The sequence below is a fragment of the Rhipicephalus sanguineus genome, chromosome 7, assembly GCF_013339695.2.
Source record: "Rhipicephalus sanguineus isolate Rsan-2018 chromosome 7, BIME_Rsan_1.4, whole genome shotgun sequence".
NCBI lineage: Eukaryota > Metazoa > Arthropoda > Arachnida > Ixodida > Ixodidae > Rhipicephalus > Rhipicephalus sanguineus.
The window spans coordinates 154,053,134-154,080,507 of NC_051182.1; the positions used below are offsets into that span (position 1 = coordinate 154,053,134).

At 46.8% G+C, this 27,374-nt stretch overlaps 2 protein-coding genes across 21 annotated transcripts; both read right to left on the bottom strand.

The window, feature by feature from the left end:
• Positions 1-13,867: 13,867 nt before the first annotated feature.
• On the bottom strand, positions 13,868-18,126 carry LOC119400304 (uncharacterized). The gene is made up of 2 exons (XM_037667325.2): positions 17,863-18,126; positions 13,868-14,918 (listed from the first exon to the last, which is right to left on the bottom strand). Exons 1-2 carry the CDS (start codon positions 17,884-17,886, stop codon positions 14,034-14,036), a joined length of 909 nt encoding a protein of 302 aa, XP_037523253.1. The 5' UTR covers positions 17,887-18,126; the 3' UTR covers positions 13,868-14,033.
• A 5,460-nt stretch (positions 18,127-23,586) lies between these two features.
• LOC119400305 (uncharacterized) lies at positions 23,587-27,143 on the bottom strand. Of its 20 annotated transcripts, none has more exons than XM_049418031.1 (4): positions 26,999-27,143; positions 24,572-25,237; positions 24,500-24,520; positions 23,587-24,427 (listed from the first exon to the last, which is right to left on the bottom strand). In XM_049418031.1, the coding sequence occupies exons 1-4, from the start codon at positions 27,090-27,092 to the stop codon at positions 23,667-23,669; spliced, it is 1,542 nt and encodes a 513-aa protein (XP_049273988.1). In that variant the 5' UTR covers positions 27,093-27,143; the 3' UTR covers positions 23,587-23,666. The 20 variants fall into 20 exon arrangements, with proteins under 20 accessions (XP_049273988.1, XP_037523260.1, XP_049273992.1 ...); XM_037667332.2 differs by having other exon boundaries at positions 23,587-24,448; XM_049418035.1 differs by having other exon boundaries at positions 23,587-24,355; positions 24,470-24,520.
• Positions 27,144-27,374: the final 231 nt, after the last annotated feature.

The following is a 27,374-nucleotide window of genomic DNA, read 5'->3' on the forward strand; positions in this document are numbered from 1 at the left end:
GAATGATTCATTTACTCAGTTCATTAAATATTCAAGTAGCGAATCAATGAGTCAATCAGTGGATGAATGAATGAGTGAACCAATGAGTAAAGCAACGAACTAAGTCAATAGAAGCACATCAAGTCCGCCGTGGTGGATCAACGGTTATGGTGCTCGGCTGCTGACCCGAGGGTCGCGGGTTCGATCGCCACCACGGCGGTCGCATTTCGGTAGAGGCAAATGGAAGAGGCCCGTGCGCTGTGCGGTGTCAGTGCACGGTAAAGAACACCAGATGGGTCAAAATTTCCGGAGCCCTCCAGCATATGATTATGAACCCTCCTCGTAATCGTATGGGGGCTTCGGCACGTAAAGCCTGAGATATTATTATCATTATTACAAGCACATCAAGGCAGCAGAATGCCAAGACAAATCCTAAATGCAAGATGTGCAGTAATTCCTTGATCTGACAAGCGAAAAAGTGCAGCAGGTCTACAACGTCCTCCTGGAATCTGCATACACCAAAGCTTCGCACCATCGTCTTTCAGCCAACACTTAGATGTCCCGAAGCAACACGTCTTCTTGGGTTCAATCCCCCCATCCTTTCGTAACGAGGCACGGCGTCCACCGTGTCGAGAATTATTTTTGGATAAACTTGCCTAGAAGATCTTACTTTGCGTGGCTAAAGCCGAAAGCAAAGAAGGTTACGTACGGACCGGAAGTAGAAAGTGAGTGTTATTTGGACACGTACACACGCAGAAAGCGGTACTCACTCGGATATTACTGGAAGTGGCAGAACAGAGGTTAGGTATACATGGATACACGTTAGCGCGAAGAAAGAGACTCGCGAAAGAAGTAATGTTTGTTTGCGCGAATATATAAACCATTAACGTCAACCTACTCGCCCAGCTACAAGTCTTACTCAGAAGTTAGGTACCACACGCCAGCTCCTAAGGCTAGCGAGGCTAGGAGAGCTAGCAGTACGACCTGTCCAGCAAGACAGCATTAGCCACGTTCACGAAAATTCGGAAGAGGTTCACAAAGAAAGTTTCGCGGCGAAAAATTCGAAGCGCTTACACTAATGAGAAGATGGAAGCGAGCGCCTACGAGTGCACGTTCTGCGGCAGCGGTTTGACGTCGTTTTCGCACTAGTTAGCGCTCCTGCGCACGTTGGCGCTCCATTTCCCACACTTTTTCCTCGGAGCGAACAACACGCGTCCGTCCCATAGTGAGTCGAAAGGGCAACTGCTGATCACAGCGCTAGCACTCTCTACGCTAAGGAGACTCAGGGGCACAGCAATTGGTGGGAAGTGCCGCAGCCGAGCATCGTGACACTTGTGATAGAGACATCAGCGGTGGTTAGGAGGCGAGGGGCGAGTGTGGAAAGAGGGTGAGGTGCGCCGAAAATCATTGTTCTACGCATCGCTTTGTCCGCAGACGCAATCCACGAGAACGTATCCACAGACAGCTTCGATATAAAAGACTTACTGGAGTCGACATTTGTGGGCGAAAGTTGGCCGGATTTTTTCGATTTCTTGCGATGCTCGCTTTTGGGGGACTGCTCCTTGCTTGGTTCCAGAGATCCAGCGCTAGCAGGTGAGCCCACGGGCCTTTTGCTGCGACGACCACGTGCCTTCGCATCGACTCCTTCCCTGTCTGCCACTGGGCTTGTCCGCTGACTCGTACGCTGGCCTGTCCTTTGATTTCTCTTTTGTTGGCTTGTCCTTTGGCTTCTCTTCTGCTCGTTTGCCTTTTTGCTTCTCGGCTGACGACGGAGATTCGTCCGAAGAAACCTGCCAAAAGGAAAACACCCACTGCTGTACGAGCATTTCGTAGTTCAAATTGTACTAATTCGGGGAGATACCAATGACTTATTGTCTTAAAGGGGTACTGACACGAATATCTTGAGTTGTCGATTTTTTGCGTCAAATGAAAGGTCAAGCCCTCAAGAGCCTAGAAAAGGTAGTGCTAAGCGCGAGTGCGCCCTGAAAACGTAATTACAGTACGTTTTCAAAAGCTAGTTTCGGTTCCTACTGTACCCTGACGTCACAACACGGTATGAGCTTCTCGTCACGTGCTCGCACAATATATAGTGACGTTTCTATGGCCGCTCCACACCGTGGCTCCGTTGGTGACGCACAAGCGGCCAGTTTGGAAGTTTTGATGACGCACAAGCGGCCATCTTGGAAGTTTTGGTACCTAACGTCATCACAACTAGCCAGACTGCTGTGTGAAGTCACCAGAATTTGTACTGTAGCCTGACGTCAAGCTAGTGTCGATGTCAGTGGGTGCGCCATGGAAAAATTGACTTTAATATCAAATTAAAATATCTTATCAGCATTTGCTGAGCTTCACATTTGCTCAGAGCCGTCTCTGCATGCAGGAGAATTGTATGGCAGAGTAAACTCGCCTTCGAAAAAAGGTGTCAGTACCCCTTTAATGACCACACATCATATACAAAATATTCACTAGTGAATATGGTGCGGTGAAAAGGTACGCCGCGGAATAAACCTCGATAATTGAAGCCGTACATGATGGGCCAGTGAATAAAGGCAAGTACGATGAAAACTTGCTAATGAGTGCATGTCTTTATTAAGCAGCTCAGTTCCCTTTGCGGTAACCAACTAGCCCCACGTAAACGCTATCATAAAGAATGAAAGTTTGCATTTACAGGATGCCATGCATCTTAGCTGTTACCTGCGTTCTCTGTTCGTGAATGTTTTGACATAGCTGCTCTCGACACAGCCGCGCAAGTTTTGAGCATCTTCAATTGACCAAAAACAAATTAGGAGAGAAAACACTGGTTCTAACAGCGCAGCTGAAAACGAGGGGCAAAGAGAAGAGAGACAAGGACGCCGCTGTCCTTGTCTGACAGCGACGTCCTTGTCGATTTTTCTTTTGTCCCTCGTTCTTTGTTAGGCTGCCGGAACAAGTGTTTGCTATGAACTAACCGGCTCCGTTGAATACCGTTAAAAAAGAAAGGCAGTTCTGGAGCCCTCTTCCACAAAACTGAAGGGTGCAGTTTGATTTGTTGTACCACCCAAACCAATTCACACGTTCATTGCCAGGTAGGGAAAAAAAATAGTTTGGCAAAACTCTCGGCCCCATTTCCTCTTCTCTATGATGTAATATAAGCCCCACAAGAATTTAATGATCGCCTGTGTCATAAAATACTGACATGTCAACGCTGGAGCGTGGTTTACTTTTCGGATTTTCCCTCTGTGTTATAATATAGGAAAAATCAGATATTATAATTTACTGACTTCGGCAAGCATCTTCTCTTGAATGTCATCGAAGTCATCACGCCATCATACATTATGACACCATGCTTTATGCCGGCATACCGTCATGCCACTATAGATTATGCCATCATGCAGTAATGCCACTTAAGGAAATATTTTTGGCGCAACTATAAACTAGGAATAAAAACGAGATAGGACAGGATAGCGCGCCAGACTTTCATTTGTGCCACAAATATTTTGTTAAGCTATAGATCAACTCGCCCAGCGTTACACTCTGCTAAACCATAATGTCAGTACGCATTATGTCGTCATACCATGATGGATTATGCCATCTGCCATCACGCATCATGTCACGCACGAAGCAGGAAATTTAGAGGATGCCCTGTGCTTACCGCTGCAACATCCTTCGGCTTCTGAGATTTCTCGTACCGTGGCCTGGGACTATCCATGCCGTGGGCGCTGATGTTCTCTGGTCCTCTGAAGGGGCTCACTAATGTGGCCGTGGTCTCTGGACTCATTGTGCCCGGCGTGGCTATCTTCGACGGTACGGCTTCCCTGCGGTACTCGCGGTTGTACATGCGCATCAGCAGCCAGATGAGCAGCCCGATGAGAACAGCGCCAACGGCAACCAAAGTCATTGCTAGCGTGTCGCCGAACGCGTAAGCCATCGCAAAGCTTCGGACGAGAAACCACGAGAAGCGGGGCCTAGGAGGCCCTTGTAAAGGGCTTCGGACCGTTAGACGAGGGTCTTCATATGGCACGAACTATCGCCTTGGCACTTGACACCTTGAACAGCAGTCTGTTTGCTGTTCCTGGACTCTCTGTGACGTGGATGGAGAAACCAGAGCGAAGCTTCTGGAACGCGTTCTCTTCGCAGCCGCTCGATTCTTCCCAATCCAGCCAACGATCGAGCTCGCGCGCTGCGCTCGAGTCAAAGTCGCGGGGGCGCATCTGATCGTCTCATGATGATTATGATGCACTTTGCTGATGGCACTCGCCCAAAAATTGCGAGGGCTACGCGGAACATGCAGCACAGTAACAGCGAAAGCTTGAAGAGCGGTCTTTCTAGATCCCGTTGTAGACTCCCTAGGGGCAACATATACAAGTACACATGCAAGGTAACCACTACGCTATAAATCATCCTATATTTCATGAAGTAGGCAAGCACACACTATGCCATTTTTCGTCGTTCTGCGGAGAAACGTGGTACACGCTACACATCTGTAAGTCATTATGTGTGCTGTGACTGATGACGACGAAGAACTATGGCTGAGCCTTTTGGAGTGGGTTGGAAGCATTCAACAACCCACTCGTTACGGAAATCGCATTGTGTGACGCCTGGTTGTTTTACTCTTCTACCGCGGTATATTACATATGTTCACGAGATTCCTTGCCCGACATGACGCCTGCATAGGGACTTTTTGCGAAGGAGTTTCAAGCACCACGGTTTCTCTGTGGTAAAATACACGACTGCCACACAGAGGGCCAGGGTTGAAATCCCATCCGATCGTAGAATGTTTTTTTCTGATTTCATTTTGTCTTATTTCGCGCGATAACGGTTACGAACACAGGTGGCGGCGGCAGCAGCGGACATATAACGGCATCAAAATAGGTTATTTTGTGATCTCATAACAGCCTTCACTGCAAAATGCGCATGGGCCAAGGAGCATGCGGCAGGATGTCTAAGGTGAACTCTTTGTTAAGCTCTGGTTATTGCGTGAGACGTTCATTGCACGACTACGGGATTTTTGAAAACGTAATTTCTAAATTAAAATAAACATTTGTTTGACTCATTCGGAAGTGCGCGGTAGGTCAGCTGATTTTTTATTCTTACACTGAAAGAGAAGCAATATAACGTAGGGCTCCATGTGCTCACGCGAATTCTTGCTGTAGTTGTCTCAAATCATGACTTATAGACATGATACTGCTGACGTTCGGCGTTTGACAAAAGATACATGTTTTAACGTGATAGACGTAAAGGGGTTGTTTTGCAGAAATTCCGGTGTTGGCATCGGTGTCGTTGGTTGTGAGCGAAAAATCATCTTCTCCGCGACAGAAAAATCGAGAAAGACACAAGACGCAAATAAAATAACAAATAAAAATTTTCTTTTTGATGGAGAAACTAACCCAGGCCTTCTGTGTGGCAAGCAGGTGTTCTACCACAGAGTGACGCCTTTGCTTGAAACTGCTTAAAAAAAACACTATATGAATGTCATGTAGTGGGAGAAGTCACCTCAACGCATGCAATATTGTGCGGCAGAAGCGTAGAATCGCGCCAGGCGTCGAAACACGTGAATTGCGCAAATAGCGGGCGTTTTAAAGGTCTATCCATCAAAAAGCCCTCAGACATGTTTAATGAACATCATCAGCAAAAGCATCAAGAAAGTGAGCAGCTGCGTAGGTTCGCGTGTTGCCTTACGGGCGCGTAGTGGGCCCTTCGCTGATTCGCAAGCGGAAGAGTTTTGGTGTAGTGAGCACTTCGAAACTGTAGTTGCAGTAGGCACTCAGGATAGTTTGAAACGGCCAATGTTACGCTCACAGACGCTCGTTTCCTTGCGGCGCGATTGAGGCATACACCGAGAACCGAAACCGGGCGAGCATTTGAGAAGGCGATGCGCACGGGGCCCAATTACGCTACCACGTCCTACTCTTGGAGGCGAAGCTCAAGCGTCCTCCAAATTTCTGACCAGGTGGTCGGCTTTACGTATATTATGTTTAAATAAATGCATGCGGGCTTTCTCAACGGACACGTTGCTACAGATACAGCCTGGGAAGGTTATCGCTGCATACAAACTTTTAGATTTGGTGATCTTCAGCGTAGCTGCATGCCCTGAGTGAGTCGGCAATTATTGTGCGCCATGCCTAAGAGCCGACGAGGACGAAGAAGGAAGGAATCGAATTCAGCTATAGGGCTCAACAAGAGCGGTATAGATACAATCATTGCATATAAATTTAAAGATTAATGCAGATAACCAGGATATGACCTGCTATTTGTGAGCAGCACTGCAATATGAACTCTAAGGTACAGACGAATTCGCAGGGGTTTTGGGAGTTTTGTATGAGGTGAAATGTGTCACGGATAGGGCGGTGCCAAGTGCTGTGGTACCCATCTATTGCTGTTTTCCATGGTGCGTCTTTACGTTCGTTGCAGCTTGTCGTGTGCCTTGGTGAGAATAATCAAGTCAAGTTACCCGCCGAAAAGCTAGATTTTTTGGTAGCAGCTACTGGCCACAGTGATGCTGTCGAATGGGTTGTTTATATTTATCAGCGCCCGCCACCTTGAGTGCTGTTTCTGCGAACGATTTTATATAGTGCAGAAAAAAACCGCTGCATTATTTCTACAACTTTCCGAGAAAGGTATTATGACCAGAAGTTTCAACGATAGCCATGAATTGAATAACTGACTGTTGGAACAAACACCTAGACGTTATCAGATTAAGTGCGTTTTGTAGGCAAATGGATGTATTTTCGTAATACGTGGGTACAACTTAGCCTAAATCATCTGCGAGGTGGATGTCACCGACGTAAACAGACCAGGCGCAACGAAAAGGTTCAGAACTGGTAAATTCTTTCAGCTCAATCATGACGACGTGTGTCTCAATCTTGAAGGGTACCCGTGCCCAAGAGCCACTGTTTTTATATCGCTCAATCAACTGTAATATATTAGAGAAGAATTTACAGTGCGTTTCTGTTATCACAAGCCTGAATCAAAAACAGTGTCCATCTGTAGGAACTTACGACAACTCTTGGAGTTGTCGGATTCCCCTTATCACAATAGACGTAATCACAAGTTCTCCGTTCATTGCTCGTTTCGCCAAACAGCTTTAACTAAACAGAACTTGATAATACCTTTTGGCTTGTGTTCGTATTTGCACGCCTGGTACTGTTTTTTTATGATGAATCTAGCAACTAGCTCAAACTTCTGTCGTTTTGAGCAGAATTCACCATAATTCAGGAAACGCACTAAGTTAATTCTGTAGGTCGACAATTCCAGCAGCGAAGTTTCGGGAGGCCTGCTAACCGGGACTAGTACGCAACTATTTGTCAGACGGAAGAAACCCCCTCCGCGAATTGAAATGTTCTCATGTGCTGACAAGCTTGTTTACTGCAGTAAATCTTCAGAAAGACGGGAGACAAATAAGAACCGAGACCCATGCTTAAAACTGGAAGTGCACGAAATGAGAAAAAGTCAGTTTCGCCGCAAGGGCAAAGCAATGAATGCGATAGCAAGAAAAGCGGCCCGCGATGGACGCGCTGCTACGCTGCAGAAACATCTGTCCCCCAGGCAGCAACCACCGCGCGGGCAGACAGCGAAAGGGCAAGGTTCTCCCTGCGCAAATATTAGAAGCAAGCGAGTTGGCTGACGACTTTTAAATGCGCCCGTTGCGCTCCTCGCGCCATCTCGCTGGTAATGAAGAAACGCTTATAAGCGCCTGCCCTCTCTGAGTCCTGCGGGCGGTAAAGGGTGTGTATATAACGCTCGCCGTTAGCTATCTAAAAGATCTGTGCTTTGTGGCGTATAGGTTAGCGCCACGTGCTGCGGTGCGCGAGGTCGCTGGTTCGATTCCGCACTTCAGAAGCATTTTTCTGCATTATTTTTCTTTGGGACTTATATATATATATATATATATATATATATATATATATATATATATATATATATATATATATATATATTTACTTATACATATACGGTGCATGGCGGCGGCGGCAAGAACCAGCCGAGATTGCGCATATAATTGCTATCGCAGTAAAAAGAGAAAATAGACCTGATTACGCGTTTGGTGCAGTAATCTATTTAGACGACTACGTGTTATTGTTCAGGCAATCAAGAAATAGGTAGATGGTCTTAGGGTTTGTCCTTGCCGCGCTGCTGTGGGGGCGGGGCATTGACCTGGCCCTGTGCAGGACCTGGCTGAATCGCTCCCGGCTGAGAAGGGCCCCGTGTCGTGCCTTGGGCCTTGCCTTGTGCCGTTCCTTGCGCCACGCCTTGTGGCGCATCGGGGTTGCCTTCCGGAGGGGGTGAGAGAACTGGGGACGCCATGGACGAATGCTCTCGGGAAAATATGTCCAGCGGCGGTGGTACCTGCGGTCGCGATGCACATCACCGCGCCGTGTTTAGCGGGGGCCCAATGCGGCTGTCCTGACGCGCTTAAGGACACATCAGTGTGCGGTGAGTGGCGCTGATGAGTCTGTAAGAACGCATACTCAAAGCTTACAAAGTAGTGTCAAAAGAAGCAACTTTTTCAAGGGGCTCGATTTCTGTTGTTAGACACAAAGAAATAAATCAAACACACATTTACTCCAAGAAAAACATAGTGGATATTTGTTGTATTTAGCTGCAGTGTAATAATTATGCCGTCAACAAAAATTGATCCCATATGGAACCAATGGCGAATACACTCGTCATAATTGTTTCTTGACGCATGATGGCCACGCTTGTCCATGTTGCGCCGTTTGCTTCTCGGCTTTCATTTCGTAGCCGCTTTTCATTGTATTGCCATTCGGTGAAGCCATCTTCCAGTTATCTTTTCTACGCATTTATTCAAATAAAGGAACCCCATAGAATTGAAAGAAGGGTGCCGTTTTATTCAGAACGAAAGCTCTACAATTGGGCGAAGAAAAAATTTCGGTAAATTTGGTAAAACTTTCATCCTTTTTTTACGGTAGCGAAAGGGCTAATGCGGCTTTACACTGCCTCCGGGATGTGAGGCATTTGCAAGCGTCCCGAACATCAAATGTTTTTGCACTGCCTCCGTGATTGGGCCGCCTTTGACCAAGCGACCATGTCGTATGGTGGCTTCATCACATAACGTCCTGTTACGACGTCATTCTGACACGATGACGCCATATTAATATGATGCCACAATGACGTCATAATAAAAAAAAATGCGTTATCCCTTGCATGACTCACCTTGGGCTTTTCGCGCACGTAGCGCGTCACGCGGGCGCAGCGTTCCTCGTCCTTGGAAGACTTCGAGGAGGTCGAGGTCTTGGACCCTTTCCGGATGAGAAGAGCAGGAACCACAGCTGGGGAACCTACTGCTGCCGACTCAGAGCCTGATGTAGTCTGCAGCATCGAGAATAGGCATAATAAGCTCATTTGAACCACTAGGCGTATTCACACACACACAAAAAAGAACCCTTACAGTTGAGTTTTTCGCATGGGGAAGTCAGCCCACATCTCTGCTGCGCATCTCATCAGTAAAACCGGTCGGTCAGTGCCAAAAAAAGCATACACCAGCCTTATGACGCTGGTGTGTGCACACCTATACCAATCTGATGGGTTTTTCAACTCAGAAAAGCTTTTGATGTTGCGCCGAAGAATTTTATAGGGGCAGCTATGTCTTTATTATTTGGGGCTCTGAGGACTGTCGGCAAGAATGAACCAGCAAACACAATAAATTTCGTCTTGTTTTTATCACAATCCTTAGCCGTTGGTCGCTGGCAACGCCTCTTTCGTCATCTCTACAGTAAGTCCTCAAACGGGACACAGCAGCAGTTAAGCTGACTTTCCAGTGGCAAGAAAACGACTGCCCATTGAAATAAAAATAATTGTTTTGCAGAATAATTTCATTAACACAAAATCTGAAACATTTCGTTCGTACTTTGCAGTAATTTCGGAGAGGTCCACGGCCTATATTCTACAAAAGCGTGCTAACCTAATTGACTCGTGGTACAATTTCTATATCCCTAAGTGTATCTTCTAGTGTACGTTGCTTTTCCACAGCTTTGGCTAGCTGGGGTCCTTCTTGTCGAAGCTAATTTTTCAATGAGGAAACAATGAACGACGAGGCTATCGACTTAATCATAGCAAAAACTGCTTGAACCATGCTGTTTTACTTGCAGATATGTAAATATATCGAAACTGCACATACAGATGTAAGACGCCTACCGCAGAGGGAGCGTCGGTACCAGGAGCGGCTTTCCGCATTCCGCTCGAGCTGGACGATGCAATTGAGGCGTTGGAGCCCTGGCGCTTCTTCTTCTCCGACTTTGATTTGCTGCTACGTTTCCTGAGATCCTCGGAAGGCTTGTCCATGGGATGTCAATGTGGGACGGAATACCTGAAGTACAAAAGAAGTCACAGTTCTGCCGCGCTGGCAAAGATGCCGTAGCAACAAATTAGAATGTTACACGAAGTAAGGCTAGCACCTCACTTCTTTCGAATCCCATCTCGCGTAAATCTACAAAACGCCAGCGTAAGGGAATCCGGCCTGCGCAGAGAGCGAGGTGGTTGCCGTGCTGTCTGTCGCCTCAATGCGAAATAAGCGGTGAGAGAACCGGACGTACAAGGGTAGGGGCTTCTATTGATGTCTCTCGAAATAGCGCGCGCCACCGCGCCCTTTTAATGAAAATTCGCGGCTGCTGCCTGAGCGACGCAGGCCCCCGCCAGCGACCCTTTCTAGTCCTTCTCCGTAGGGAGCTGGCCGGTGCGCTTTGTCTGCTTAAACCGTGCCCATTTGCAGGCTTCGCAACATTTTGCTCTAAATAAGACATGACGCGTGGGTCGATGCGATCGATTTTGGCTTCATGCAGAACATGACTGCGATGTCAGAAGTGTGCCTCCAGTGTCCATATGATTGCTATCGCAATCAAGCTGCAAACCTGTTCATGTTGTGAACTGAGAGGGAGCACGAAATTCAAAGTGCAAAGACGGACATAAAACCAAGTTTCACTTATCAAGCTGGCCGCGTTCTATATGACGCTATGTTCTAAGGCGCATTCACCGCCAAGCTAAGCCTTGCGCGGAATCGCAGAAAGCGCGTGTAAGTAAAAACACTCACAAGACAGGGTACATGGGACCGTCTTTTGTACCTTCACCGTTGAACGTTTATTGCAGTGCCAACTACATCTCACGGGATTGGATATGAACAAGTAGTGCCACACCTAGCGACCTTCCATCAATGCTTAGAATTCAAGGGAAACCACTCTTTTGTTTTCAAGCGAAGCTTTTAGAACTCGCAGATATCGGTGGCGGCGTCGTACACAAAACACCTGGCCCCACTGAGCGTACAGAAAGGCGGCCCTCGAAGGTGCGCTGGTCCCATGCGTAACTGTGTGCGCGTTTTTCCAATAACTGACACTCTCTCGTTCGTGGGCTTGTGCGTCGGCGAGGAGCTGCTTCTGATACGGCAAATTTGGCCTTTCATCGAGGTGACTTGTTATTTCCCGTTGCCATATTTCATTGTTGCCCGTATTTGATAGCATGAACATCGTTGTTGCCTGTAGTAACTCAGCTGCTACAGCTTAGAACGTTTTGGATTGTCATTCCATTAACAATGCCAATGTATTGGATTGTAATTTCTTAAAGAAGCGTATTTTCTCCTTTCACTCGTATGTTAAATCTCGCACGCGTCAAATCAGTTTTGCAAACGTAATACGAGGAAGGTAACACATCATTCATGCGGAAAGTTCCTCGCGGCTAAACGTTATTTATGGGCGTCAGTGACGTGCTAGGTAGCCCTATATTGCTTGGTATGGGTGGATGGGAATGGTTTCAACATAGCTCTCAGCTTCTGCGGCAGCCTTTATTGCTTCAGAAACCAAACAGGCTTCATTTCGTTGCAAGCTTCTTGGGCGGGGTAGATTGGGTATATCAGAGGTGCTCTAAAATGGCCAAAAGAAACGTTCAGGCTCAGACCCTGCACTTAGCTTAGCAGCATATATTTAGGTGTCCTTACAGCTAGAGTTTTCTAAAAGGACTGTGGCTTCCGGCATGAAACTTAGGAATCTAAATAATCAGGCACAGGCTATCGTTCTATTCCTCTAGATAAAAAAAAAAAAAATCCACGCACCATAAAGAAACAAAGCTTACTCTGACTTCAAGCCAATCTTCTTCTTTCTCTTCCTCTCTAACGGTATGCCATGGTTTCTACAAGCACCACGTTCTTTACAGGCTCAAGTGAACACAAGTATGTTTGATCAGAAGGTTGAGATAATAGCTAAAAACAAAGCAAGGAGACTGCCATACTTATTTTAACAGTGAAGTTGTTCTTGGTTGAGCCTTTCATGTGCAAATCCGTGGTAACGCTTCTGGGCATCATAAACGGGTATGCACCACAGGCAGTGAGGAATCCCCTACATCACCACTGGTCCACTAAAAATGAAGGCAACAGTTAGCCCTACAAACGGGTTTGTGCCACAGAAACCTGTCCAGCCTATCGGAAAACTATCATCTTCATAAACGCATATGTGCCACAGATATTGGGCAAATCCCGCTACACACAACTTCCACTAAAAAGGAGGAAGGCAACAGTTAGCCCAACAAATGGCGTGCGCGTTACCATAGTCACACCACTGTCACGTGATACTTTGGGGTTATAAAAGGTGGTGCCTATACTATCAGCTCAAAGCTTAACAAAGAGTGTTTAATAGAGAGAAGTGATCCAACATATCTGAAAGACTTGCAAAACATAAAATGCGTTAGCCTGGCGAAGGGAATGCTATTTTATCGGTGTCCGCGAAGTGGAGCTGGTTCAGTTTTTAGGTCGTGTGACTTTAGCTTCTTCTGCAGTTTTTTTTTTTTGTTATATCCAAGCTTATGCTATACATGTTTGAGCTGGCAAATTACAATGATTGCACACTTTCCGTTTTAATGAGAGTGGTGAGTTACTGATCCTGACTCACCGCGGTGGGCTAACAGTTATGGTACTTGACTGACGATTTGCAGGTCGCCGGATCGAATCCAGGCCGCGGCGGCCGCATTTCGATGTAGATGAAGTGCTAGAGGCCCGTGTGCTTAGATTTAGCCGCCCGTTATTAACCCCACGTAGTGGAAATTTCCCGCGCCCTCCACTACGGTGTCTCTCATAATCATAACGTGGTTTTGGGACGTAACGCCTCAACAATTAGGTGACCGGTATTGAAATGAGAATGTTTACCCTATGAGCACTATGCCATCCTTATTCTTCGGTGGACTTCGTTTACATGAAGGCTCCCTTATTAATATATGACCAATACATACATGCGAAAGGTCCGGTTGTTTATTACCAAACCCCTGAACTACTCGTATGACGCCTTCCATAGTAACTCGTATCCCTACAAAGATGGATAGCTTGATGCCTGGGGCTCACAAATACTGCGCTTGTGCAGATCTTTTGTGGCCTGTGTATTGTAGAAGGTCTCGCGCAACAGGTAGACCACGCGACAAGTGCGGGTAGGCCGCAACGGGCGCTAGTGTTGCCAAAGAAGGGGACGTTCGGCGAAAGGATCTTACGGCATGCTGCCGGGAAAGCAACATGACAACCGGAATAATTCGTTGAAATTCTGACGCTACGATGTTACAGCTACAGACGTATGGCTTAAAACAACGTAAGAAACAAAGCAGCCATAAAAAGAAAATGCCTTTTCGAGTCGACTTCTGCACTTTGCAGGAATACACTTGTTTTCTCCTCGTAAGCTTCCTCATCATAGGGTCTATGTCACTCTCTTCAGCGGCTAGAACATTCCCTAACTTAATTTGACAGCAGCCGCATGTGTCGGCAATGTTAGCAATGACATGTCTCTACCGATTGGCGTCGCCTGCGCTCGTCATCCGCACCAACTTTACGAAGTACGTGAGATTGTGCGGTAGCAGACCACATTTGTTAACCGAAATAGTTCACACACTGAGAAACAAATTAAGAGAAACAGAAGCGTGCTGGTTACTTCAAAACGAAGAGAAAAATGATTTTATTATGCCTCTTTAGTGTTCACGCTAGATGACTTCCGATTGATCGCTAATAGAGAGCGCGATGAAGAACCCTATTAGTTTTTTTCCTACTGTCGCTGTTGTCATTTTCGTTGTTGACTTCCTCGCTGCTGTCGTTCCATCTATCGTTGCAGCCTCTGCAACCGTCGTTGCTCGCGTCGCACCTTGTTTCGCCGCCGTCGTTCTGCTCGTCGTCGTTTCAACTCTTGTCGCCGTCGCTGTCGTCGCTCCTCTAGCTGGTGCCGACGCCAGTCTCGACCGAGATCGACGCGACCTCCCTTGCCGACGTCGTAACCGTGGGCACCCCCGTAGCCTCCATAGCCTTGGTCGGCGCCGTAGACTCCGTTGACGGCACCTCCATAGCGTGTGCTGATTCCGCCAATGCCGTAACCTCCGCCGAAACCGCGGCCGCTGTAGCCTGCACCCCTACCTTGACCCGTGCCTACTCCACCGGCTCCGCCAGCACTGTAGCCGCCATTTATTCCATTACTTCCGTAGCCTGCACCGGCTCTGGTAATACCGTATCCTCTGCCGAATTCTCCGCCGCCGTAGCCTGCACCGCTACCTTGATCCACGCCAACTCTACCAGCTCCGCCAGCCCTGTAGCCTCCATCTACTCCGCTACTTCCGTAGCCTGCACCGGTACCACTAATGCCATAGCCCCCACCGAATACGCCAGCATTGTAGCCTCCTATGACTCCACCATTACCGTGGCCACCGGGAACTAAACCACCTCCATATCCTCCACCGACTCCGCTACCACCGTAGCCTCCGTTGAGGACACCGCCGTAGCCACTTCTGTAGCCACCACTTCCATCGCCACCACCATAGCCATAGCTGCCGTATCCGCCACTGCCGAAGTTATTGGTACTGTCGTAGAGGCCGTTGCCGTAAAGAGTATTGCCGAAGACAGGGACACCTAAGTAGCCGCCGTATCCGCCACCATTTAGGAAAGGGGATGCTGTATCCGCTAGTGCTGAGACCACTGCCGTAGACCGCAGAACCACCTGAAAAATACGTGATTTATGAGACTGAACGCCATGTCTATGCATGAAAACATTACTTTCTCCTTTATAGACACCGACTTCTACCTTAGAGTTCGATACGGCGAATGTCATAACCTTGGTCTCCTCCGTTACAGTTAGTCGATTTCATATACTTATTTATCTCCAATGTGTAACGTTCGTTTGCGGAGGACATCGTAGAAGATCTGAGTTCGCGTAATGGCCACAAATAAATATTATATGAGCTATTTAAAGGCACATTTTTTGGTCGGTAACTTACATTTTCTTTATATATATCAGCGCATGGCGATGCAACAAATTCAACAGCTTAAATTTATAAGGTTTCACGAAAGGCCTGTACCTAAATGAGTACAAGAAATTGTGTTGTGTCAGTTTGGAAATATCGTAAAATTACATTTTGCTTACATGTACGAACATTTTACCGAACAGTTTACCGATTGGTAAAGTTTTTCTAAGGCTTTAAGGTGCAAAAAGCTATTGTGAGATGTTTACCCTGTGGGATAATTTGCTTTCAAATCATTGCGGCGATCGAGTTCGACTCCTAACGGCAGTGAAGCATGAGGAAACAAAGACATATATTTCGTACGAGAGCTGTTCACAAGATGTGGAGTCCTATCGCTGCACATTAAGTTGTCTCTCTTGGGTGCTTCGTTGTGTGCGAGAATCCAAGTGCTTTACTGCAAATCTAAGACATGTCAAGATGACCTGATATTCCATGTATTCATTGATCAGGATGGCATATGCGCGTGTCGGTGCGCACAGCGAGATACGCAGTTCTTGCCAGCAAACTACGTACGTACATACATACATACATACATACATACATACATACATACATACATACATACATACATACATACATACATACATACATACATACATACATACATACATACATACATACATGCGTGTATACATACGTACAAACATGCGTGCATACATAGGTACATACATGCATACATACATACATACATACATACATGCATGCATACATGCGTACGTACGTACGTACGTACGCACATACATACATACATACATACATACATACATACATACATACATACATACATACATACATACATACATACATACATACATACATACATACATACATACATACATACATACATACATACATACATACATACATACATACATACATACATACATACATACATACATACATACATACATGCGTGAGTGCGTGCATGTATTCATAGGTACAGTGGCGATGGAAAGAAACACAAACAGTTCAGCATCTACGTTCTCAGCTGTTTCGCATTTCTTTTCAAGCGGTTGTAGCCTGGATAGTGATGAAAAAGCCACTAGAGTTATCCGTGCTACAACCAAGAACCATTTTAATTTCTTTTTATTGCCACGAAGGCCAGAGCGTGAAGAAAACAGCGCGCCGCGCTGTTCGCGTTTCTTTCCATTTTCCCTGTGCATATAAACATTTATGCATGCATACATGCGTACTAGCATGCGTACATACATGCGTGTATGTAGTCGTACGCACATACATCAACAGAGTGTCAGCCTATGGACAAATAAGATAAATGCACCAGCAGACTCGTTCATGCACACTAAACACCGTACTGCATCGGAAAGAACGATATGTCGTACTGATGCGAATATTAAAACGATAACATAGGCGGTGCTGTTTCTGGCTGAGACAAAAGGAAGATGACGTTAAGTACCGGCAAACCTTATCGCATTTCTTTTATAAAAAAGTGTATTGCGCACAGTTTTGAAAACACATCGTTGGTGAGCTGAGGTAAAGAATTAGAATAGGCGGTCAACATTGCAGATATGGTTGATTACGGAAGACTTGTGCATGGAATTTTGAGTTCTGCGAAAAAGGTTGAAAAATCGTTTTAAAGAGTTTTCTGTATTTGTGTTCAGTACTCTTCAATACACTAATAAAAGGACGATAGAAACCATGGAAACGTAACATCGCTTTAGTTTACACAGTTTAATATAAAGGAATTAGCTTAGATCAAAAGAACTGCGAAGACTTGTCATCAGAAGTCATATTCCAGGTTATTAAAATGGTTCCTGCCGTGTGAAAAGGTTCCTTGCTTAAATTTGTACGCCATCAACTACCACAGAGTACTGGTTTTCATGAGAAACGCCTATTTTTAGCCCCTAATTGCTCTTTTGACAGGAAAGTGTACATCAGCCGCCAAGATATGTTATTGTATTTCAATCAGAGTATATTTCTTAGAATTTAATATATTTGTTTATTTTTTATCCACTTGCTAATAAGGAAGGAATAGTGCTGCCGCAGGAAGACGTCGGTGTCTCATGTATGTTCTTTTTCTATAATTGCCATAGTATATGTTTAAAACAATGTGTATGTGTTTTTCCGCTGCTTTCTCAATTAACTTGCGTTTTTATTGGAGCATTTGGATACAATTTAGCCGAACTGATAGAAGTGGCTAGAGTGTGGAACAAGCATACGCTTGCTTTAATGCGGGGCGTATGCACACGCTCGCCGTGATGAAACGATCATGGTCGTAACTGTTCAATTTTCCAGCCATTTAAATGAAATAGAACAGTGATAAAGGGCACTGAACACACACCCTTGTACCTTTTTCAATAATATCGCGTGAGCGTTGACCCCTGAACATGGTAGCGCCCATTACACGCGAGAAGTAACGAGATTTCCTACATGATGAGCAAGCGCAGATAGCACACTCGTGCGCGAGCGCCGTCTGCTACGCTTTTTGCCCAGAGATCCACAGCAATCTCCGTGCACGCGGCGATCACACGTGGATTCAAAAAGCCGGTGTGATGCTGAACGTTCCCGCGAACGTTCCCGAGTCGTCAATTGTTCCATCAACGCTGCTTACACGAGGTGCCCAGCGATGAATACCCAACTTATATTGTCACGTGAAAGAAGCGGCTAGGAAAGACGTGCACTCGCCTGTGTCCACGCCACCACCACCATTACTGAAGCTCCCGCTATTTTCTTGCCTCTTGTGGCCAAAGGCCACGCTGGCGAGTGATAACGCTAGCAGGCCCACTGCCGACAAGCGAGCCATAATTTTGTAGTCCGGCATGCGTCAGTTCACCGAAAAACGTTTAGGACAGTCTGCGGCCTTTATATTTGTACGAGCATATGAGAATGGAAGCTTCATTTCCGGTCGGCTGTCATACGAAATGTGCTGCAACGCGTTATCATGAGGTTATTTGAATGTGAGTCAATTGTACGCAAATACACGAATAGCTTTCCTCGCTATGCTGTCCGATTGTATGTAAGCACAATGGAGACTTAGCTGCAAGCGACAATACCCCAGTAGCAGAGATCGCTTTTTAAATTTCGTTATGTATTTATACTGACCGGCCTCGGGATTCTATTCGAACTGGTAGGTCTGACAAGAACACACAAGCGAGCCACAAATAGCAACTCGGTGCTGCGTCATGTCTGCATAAGGCCATCGCTCACGCTCGAAGACAGTCGCTTTTCGAGAAAAAAGAGCAACTGACTATGGCGACATAAGAATGATTCGAGAGACCGTTTTTCTTCTTGACGCAAGCTGATGTGCCATTGCTTGCTTGTAGTACTTTTCCGAAAGTTTGCTTTTTACCTGTGGTAAGCTTGGTTTGTAGGTCTTCGTCCTTGACAATCGCGATACCGAAAAACAGTCTTCGAGGTTAACAAGTTGACGCTAGAACAGACAGGCTTGGACCATTCAGTATTATGTTGAATAAGACTATTTGTTAAATTTAGGAACTTGAAGGTAACGGCAATAAATGCATCGTCGAGATGAAAACAGAGAAGCAGAATGCTGAGCAAGAAGCGTTCCTGCATTGATTGAAGATGAGTATACAGGGCGTTTCTCGTAACAAGAACCGAGGAATAAAAAGAGTAGCAAGGAATAAGATACACCGAGATATACAAGTAGCAAGAAAGAAGACATGTTGGTCAAAGCAGGACCAACATCTGCTGTTCCTACGTGGCAATACCTTTTGATAAGCTTTGTTGGACATGCGTGTTTCCATGCTCTCGCGAATGACTTTCCAATAAACTTCCGTTGAATGTTGAGCGCCTGGCCGGTCAATTTCTTACCGTTCATGCTGCGCTCCGCTCGCACTTTTACAATATACTGCCTACGAGTATGCAACAAACACGTAGCCGCGGGAATTTTTCGAAATAGAGCCGTAATAGCGGAGTTGAACGTGTTTGTTGATCGAAATGCGGCCCTCGCTCGTTTCGCTCTTAGCTTTGCTACGCTCTGCTCGTCGGCTGGCCCTCCTCCTTCGCCGAGTGCTTCTCTTCGCCGTGCGTCGAATTGCACGACGATGAGGAGTAGGAAGAGCAGGGAGCGCGGCGTACCTGCTAGCAGACACACGTTTCGTTTCGACCAATCCACAGAGTCTGCATCTGTTGACATCACAATGCACCCTGGTGACGTCGCGATGAGCGCTGGGGATACCGGAATGTCCCGCAGAGGAGCACAAGATTGTTTCTTGATGTTGTGGCGCGCCTGTGGGGAGTAATGCTGCCGCGTTTGGCATTAATTGATCGTAGTGGCATTCTGAGCTCAATGAGCGTGTTTACTTCAGATGTTAAAAAATGTCGTAGGCGGCTTAGGGGACCCTTCAAGGTACAACAGGGGCTTATCGTAAAAACAGTGCAGCAACACAAGGACGAAGGAAGACAGAACGGGACGTCTTTCGCCTTTGTAATTCTGCGCTGTTTTTATAATGAATCATAACAAAATCACCTAATTTTCTGTCCTACTACACAGCAAGGGCTGTCCGAAAGGCGAATCCAGTTCAATTCAGCTTTATTCACTTCGTTCATAAACGAAGTTTACGTCAAATTACTTTTTATAGTGGTAGACACTGTGGAACTCAAATGGGGAAAAACCATGCGTGAGTCATCAGACGAATTGAGCAAACCAATTTGCGTCAATATGTTTAACAAACTCGGCCATGCATGGTACATATAGCCCGTACCCATTTAGTTGATCGTGTTCTTAGTTGATGTTCCTTTCCTGTTGCTTCTTTGTTGTTTCAGTTGGAATATTCTGCATGCGAATGAAGTATAGCTGCTGCAGCTACAAGGCAAGCGGTGGTTTCTTAGCTTGCGGTTCGAAGCTTTCACCGATCACGTGAGGAGAGGGTTTGGAAAAAGAAAGAGTACGGAATACGCGCTGCTGCTGTTTCGTTAAGCTAAAACCACGTGAAAGGAAACGTAGGAAGAAAAACTATCCTTGCGCATGTTGTTCGCTGCACTTCTAAGAAGTTCTACTTATTAAATTACCCCGTAAACTGACGGCTTCATATTTCGCCTTCTCAGGCCGTCGTAGTGGTAGATGGAAATCCTTCTCAAATTCTTCAAACAGCTGCGGGAATTTTGTGACAAATGTATTAGCAGGAAATTATTCCGTGAGTAGTTTCTGCTTTAGTGAACTGTTTTCTGACTAGTGCATCAGTAACCAGTCACTATATGTATTATCGTTGTGGTTAACGTGATGAAAACGTCACCGTCCGCTGTCATCGTTCGCAGTCATTATCTGAAAAGCTACGGTCCATATTTTCGTGGTCGTATGAGGCTTTGCCGAAAGCAGCACACTTAAATACGACACCCTGCAAAACTATTTGTGGGGTATGGCTGAGGGCGATACATTTTCCTTTTTATAATGATACCACTCGCGTTGGCGTTCATCCCTTGCCGTCACTACTTCTCTTCAATTAATGCTGACACGTGACGCCCCAAAGAAACACACTCGCTATTAGTGGTGCTCGATGAAATCTAAGTTTGAGAAATTGCACTTCCTAAACACCTAAATAAATGATCATTTGCGCGCTTTGACGTAATCAAAATGGAGTCGGGAATCGAGCCTACGACATCCTGTTCAGACGCTGGATGCAGTAGTCATGAAGCAACAGCGTGTACTTGCTGTACTTTAGAGCCATTGCTCGATCTCGTAGAAAATCAACAGTATCCAGAATCGTCAACTTTTCTACGTGGCGACGTCCTTAACTGCTCAAATCACGCTATGTTAATATGGCTCCTAGAGCTGTCTTATTCGACTTCTTGAAAACAGTGTCGAGTGGCCCAAAGCCGAACGCCGCTCCAAGGCAACTTATTAAGCATTACTGCGTGCATGTTCGACTAGCCTTTTAGATGCGAAGCATTTCATGGCGGAGTTCAATCCGGTGGTGGTGGTAGTGTGCGGCGTGACCACTCCTACTGCTCATGCGCGAACCCTCTCCACACACCTCCTCTCCACTCCTCTCTCCACTACTCCTCTCCCGTCTCACCCTCTCCACTCACACTCCCCCTCTGAAACGCGGTCCCCTTTAGCCGGAGATGGGGGTAATTTTTCTTTCTTTTGGATGGCTTACTTTGCCGAGAAATTCGGCGCACTGGGCAAGAGTAATTTCATCCTGGTGACCAAATCTTGTGTGTAACCACACAACTTGGCCGAGCTCGCGTTTCCTGCGGCTTTATTAGTTTGTGCGGTTATGCGTACTTTTCTTCTAACGTACAGCAACGCAATATTCCCTCAAGTTCAACGAAGTTGCATTCAAGGTGAAGTGCCTCTTACACCAGATGACTTTATATGTAGCCTGAATATATAAGCAGCTACTTGTTTAAACGTTATACTGCTTACGAACAGCACCTGTTGCAACTAAAGCATAATTTCGAGGATAAAAACCCGGCAGATTCCACGCACTGTGGGAATCATTGTAATGCGAAGCAGCCAGCAAAGAGCTGCATACGACACCCTGTTTGTCTTTGAGGCAAATCAAGTCATTCATGTCATGACATCTAGTCCATTATATATTGCATGTATGTCATGCGTGCATGCGTATATGTACAATATTTTATATACCACGCTAATGAAACGTATATTCTAGTATATACAATCCATGACCTGTAATTTATGCTTGTCACGCACTCATATCACTGCATGCCAGTTTCGGTGTATATTCAGTTAAAAAACCGCCAGAAGCGCACCAAGACAGTGGCACGTAAATCATGCGTACATGACATGCCTGGCATGATCTGCGTGTTGGTATTTGAAGTAGTATTCGTCATACAGTCACGTCACACAATACCAATGTTGGTGTATATCGAGCAAGCGAACCGGCCGCGAGTGCATCATGAGCGGGGCATGTAAATCATGCCGTATCTGACATGCACCTCGTTATTTTCATGTTACCACCTGTCATTACGTTCGCAATACATTCACGTCGCGCAATACGAATGGTGGTGTATATCAAGCTATGGAACCGGCCGCCATGCACGTCATGATTTTCATACTACTACCTGCCATTTATGTTCGTCATACAGTCAAGTCACGCAATATGAATTTTGGTGTACATCAAGCTAGCGAAATGGTCGCGAGTGCGCCACATGTAAATCAAGCCGTACATGTAACGCATGTCATGATTTTCATGTTACCACCTGTCATGTTTGTCATTCAGGTACATCATGCAATACCAAGTTAGGTGTATATTAAGCCAGCGAACCAGCCGCGACCGCACCATGAGCGTGGCACGTATATCATGCCGAAGATAACATGCATCTCGTGATGTTCATGCTACCACCCATCATTTATGTTCGATATGCAGCCACGTCACGCAATGCCAAATTTGATGCATTTCAAGCTCGCGAAACGGCCGCGAGCTCACCATGAGCGGGGCATGTAAGTCATGCTGTACATGACAAGCATGCCGTGCTTTTCGTGTTAGAACCTGTCATTTATGTTAGTCATATAGAAATGTCTAGTCATATCACTTGATATTTAACCATTTGATTAAACGGCCACGAGCGCTCCGAGACCATATCATGTAAATCATGCTGTGCCTGACATGCGTGTCATGATTTGCACGTTAATACCGGTCACTCACATTCGTCATACACACTTGGCACGTCATGCCACTTTTAGTATATATCAATTAACGAAATGGCCGCGAGAGCACCAAAACCGTCGCATGGAAATCATGCCGTTCATGACATGCATGTCATGATTTTCATTTCATGAACTGTCATTTATGTTCGCCATCCATTCTTGTCATTCCATACCCAATTTTGATATAGATTCTATTGACGAAACGGCCAGGAGAGCACAAAGCCTGAAATAAGCGGCTGTATATATATATATATATATATATATATATATATATATATATATATATATATATATATATATATATATATATATATACCGTCAAAGGTCGCAGCCGCTAAGAAATTGTTCGCATTTAAAAAGAAACATGTTTTCTGATCGGAAAATCCGTAGGCAGCGATAGTATAGCTTCCACTTTTTACACATCACTTCGCTTCAAATACTCACTTGTGTCAACTGGTCCCAAGTCTCCAGATATTCATTACAGAAATAATGGAGAGGTGGCGGTGCTGCTCGGAATTGGCCAATATACCGAAAGCTGTGCTGTTACTGCATTTATTTGCCTGTAGAATGCTTATAGCCATCTGTTCCCGCTTCTTGGCTTTGTGAAATATTAGCAGCGTGATTTCGATTTTTTCTGTATATCTTCCTTGTTTGGTTCGTAGTTTGTCGTTTTTACGTGGGTGGGAAAGCTGAACTAGTGGCATTCTTGCATAGCTTCCTGGTCGAACGTCCATAATTTTGGCAGAGCTAATGAGCTAATATAAAAGCACAGACACTTTGTTCCGTTGGACAGGACTTCTTTATTGTGAGACATGTATTTGCTCACTAGTGAGTTTCTAATTTGCTTGCGTGCTGTTTACCATGACATGGATTTCTGTTTCATGTCTCCTCCACCGAATCCGCTGCCGCCGCCGAATCCGCTGCCTCCACTGGATCCACCGAAGCTTCCACCAAATCCGCTGCCGCCGCTTGATCCGCCGAAGCCGCTGGATCCACCGAGGCCGCCGAAGCCTCCGCTTCCACCGCCTCCGCTGGATCCACCGAAGCCTCCTCCAAAACCGCTTCCGCCGCCGGATCCGCCGGATCCGCCGAAGCCGCTCAAGCCGCTGAGGCCTCCGAAGCCACCGCTGCTGCCTGATCCGCCGAAGCCTCCAAAGCCACCGCTGCCGCTTGATCCGCCGATGCCTCCACCTAGGCCGCTGCTGCCGAAGCCACTGCTTCCAAAACTGGAGCGCCTACCACGTCGGCCGCGTCCGCGACGTCGGCGACCGAAGATTCCACCAAGGCGACCACCGAGTCCGCTGCTTCCTCCAAGGCCGCTGAAGCCGCTACCTCCTCCAAGGCCACTGAAGCTGCCACCACCGAGTCCACCCATACCGCTGCTGCCGCCAAAGCCGCCGCTGCTGCCAAGGCCTCCACCGAAGCCGCTGCCGCCATAACCACCACTGCTGCCTCCGTAGCCACCGCTGCTGCCACCGAAGAGGCTACTTAAGCCGCTGCTGCCTCCGTAGCCACCACTACTGCTTCCATAGCCACCGCTGCTGCCTCCGAAGCCACCACTGCCACCACCGAAGAGGCTACTGAGGCCGCTGCTGCCTCCGTAGCCACCGCTGCTGCCTCCATAGCCACCGCTGCTGCCTCCGAAGCCACCACTTCTACCACCGAAGAGGCTACTTAGGCCGCTGCCGCCTCCGTAGCCACCGCTGCTGCCTCCGAAGCCACCGCTGCTACCACCGAAGAGGCTACTTAGGCCGCTGCCGCCTCCGTAGCCACCGCTGCTGCCTCCGAAGCCACCGCTGCTACCACCGAAGAGGCTACTTAGGCCGCTGCCGCCTCCGTAGCCACCGCTGCCGCCTCCGTAGCCACCGCTGCTGCCTCCATAGCCACCGCTGCTGCCTCCGAAGCCACCACTGCTACCACCGAAAAGGCTACTTAGGCCGCCACTACCCCCGTAGCCGCCACTTCCTCCGAAGCCACTACCGAAGAGGCTGCTCATTCCGCTACCTCCGGAGCCGCCACTTCCTCCGAAGCCGCTACCAAAGAGGCTGCTCATTCCGCTACCTCCGGAGCCGCCACTTCCTCCGAAGCCGCTACCAAAGAGGCTGCTCATTCCGCTACCTCCGGAGCCGCCACTTCCTCCGAAGCCGCCACTTCCTCCGAAGCCGCTACCAAAGAGGCTGCTCATTCCGCTACCTCCGGAGCCGCCACTTCCTCCGAAGCCGCCACTTCCTCCGAAGCCGTTACCAAAGAGGCTGCTCATTCCGCTACCTCCGGAGCCGCCACTTCCTCCGAAGCCGCTACCAAAGAGGCTGCTCATTCCGCTACCTCCGGAGCCGCCACTTCCCCCGCTGCCTCCGAAGCCGCCACCGCTTCCATAACCGCCACTGCCGAAGAGGCTACTGAGGCCGCCACCGCTTCCGCCGAAGCCTGTTAAGATGTGAAAATGTAAGTTAGTGGTAACAATTTTTTCTATGACAAAACGGCTGGCTATAAGTAAGCAGAGGTAGAATAACATACATTACATTTTTTCACGTTTGCCGCTTACTGATCGAGCTAATTTCTATGCAGTGATGATGTTTCTGTACAGCGCGAGGATCGACGAAGACGGAAAGAAGAGAAGGGACACGGACGAGCCCATCTTTCAATACTATGCAGGGATCGTCGAGCCTATAAAATTGTTGAAAGAATTTCGAGGGGGTGAGAGTGCGTGTTCATTTGTGTAATTGCCCTCAAGATAAGGTGTATTGTGCCTTATGTAGTGCACATGTATACATATGACTGGCCAACCAGCATTTGTATGAGCGCACACATGCAAGTGGGCAACTGTAAAAATTAAACAACAGTGAAGAGCAGGAATTAGAGCTCCAAAATTCAGGTGCTCAGTTTTTAGGTTTTACGCTATTCGAAAAAGACGTAATGCTCTTTTGCCCTCCAATGCGAAATATTATAAAGAGAGGTTGAAGTCAGACATCGTTACTTCAAAAAGTAATCTAGAGACCTTTTAGTCTGGCTTCTGTGCCTTAGCACACGTATGAATTGTTTTCACCTCGTTTAAAGGGTTCTGGATATGTGCACGCGGCCGAAAATCTTTATAACTGAGCGAAGCGTGATAGGGGAAGGGGCTCTGTCGCAGAAAACGTTGGTTATGCGAAAACTTACGATTTCATACTGACTGTAGCCTTTCGACAGTCGAAGCAAAAGGCGATGAAACTTGGGTTTCTACAGACGTCGAATGCAGACAAGTACATAGAAATTTAGTTCAATAACGTTCAGCTTTTTGTATCCTTCCTTGCTTTGTTGCTGAAAGCTAGCGTTCTTGTGAGGATTGTTTAAGGTCTTCGAATCATACTCGACGTAAAGAACCTGAATGTGCCTTCGTGTAGGTGACGTGAGGTGATAGTCTCAAATACAGTCAGGCTTTCAATTTGGCAGAGGCGAAATTATCGCAGTTCCTTTTCGCTATGAGGAGTGATCCTGAAGCTGCTTCAAGAATTGATTAATTAGTTAATTTCTAGGGTTTTACGGGCATGCCTTAGTAGGAGACTCCGCGTTCATTTTGACAGCGTGGGTCTCTTCCGCACTCACATACATACGAACGAGCTCTCTTGCATTTCGCCCTATCGAAATGCGGCCGTCGTCGCTGGGAATCGAACCCGTGGCCTTGAGCTTAGCGATGCAATACCATATCTGCTAAGCCACCATGCCGGGTGTCTGCTTTAAGAGGCTGAAGAAAAAGTAAAGCAATAAGTAGGATGGCAAGATGTCTTATTATTTCTGTAAGAAATGCCAGTCCGGAAGAATGTGCAGCGTGCACAATCGTTGAAAGGAAGCGAAGAAAGGTTAACGAGGTAGCAGTATATATATCGCAAGTCTTCTCACTTCGCAATCTGAATTTGAAATCTGCGGCAATAGGTTACTCCAAATCAATTTTTACTTCCTAGCCCTCTTTAACGTGCACCCGAAACACATAACACAAGGATTTCGACGTTCCATTGTGGTCGTCACCGGGCATGGACTGAACTCGCGAGTTTGTGCTCACGAGCTCAACTAGCCAATAAACTAGCACCGTGATATAAGTTAGGCGGAGTACGCACAATCTCATCACGTTGGCTCTAAACAATTAGCGTTCAGTTGGCTAAGTCCTGAAGTACGTATCTAGACGGCACGCAAGCAGTAAACTGCGCTTACCACCACCTGGGAAGTAGAAGTATCGCACTTGGTACCCGGAGGCGAGGCAGGCGAGTGAAACGGCGAACGCGGAGGCTAGGAACAGACGAGCCATGGTCCCTGTCCCGGAAGATGGCAAGGTCTTGGAATCTCCGGGACACAAACGAGCCTTATATACAAGATTTTCGGGTCCGCTCTCTCCCGCCTATGAGAAGGTCAAGCTAGGCAGAAACACGAGAGAAAATAGCTCTTTCGAAAGATTGTTTGTAACAGACAGTATTGTTCCCATCTGGAAAAAAATACGCATACATTTGTATTTCTTTTTTCGGAAAAAGCACGTATTCGTATGCGGGATGCACTTGAAAAAAAAACCTGTCTGCATCCTGAGACAGTGGGA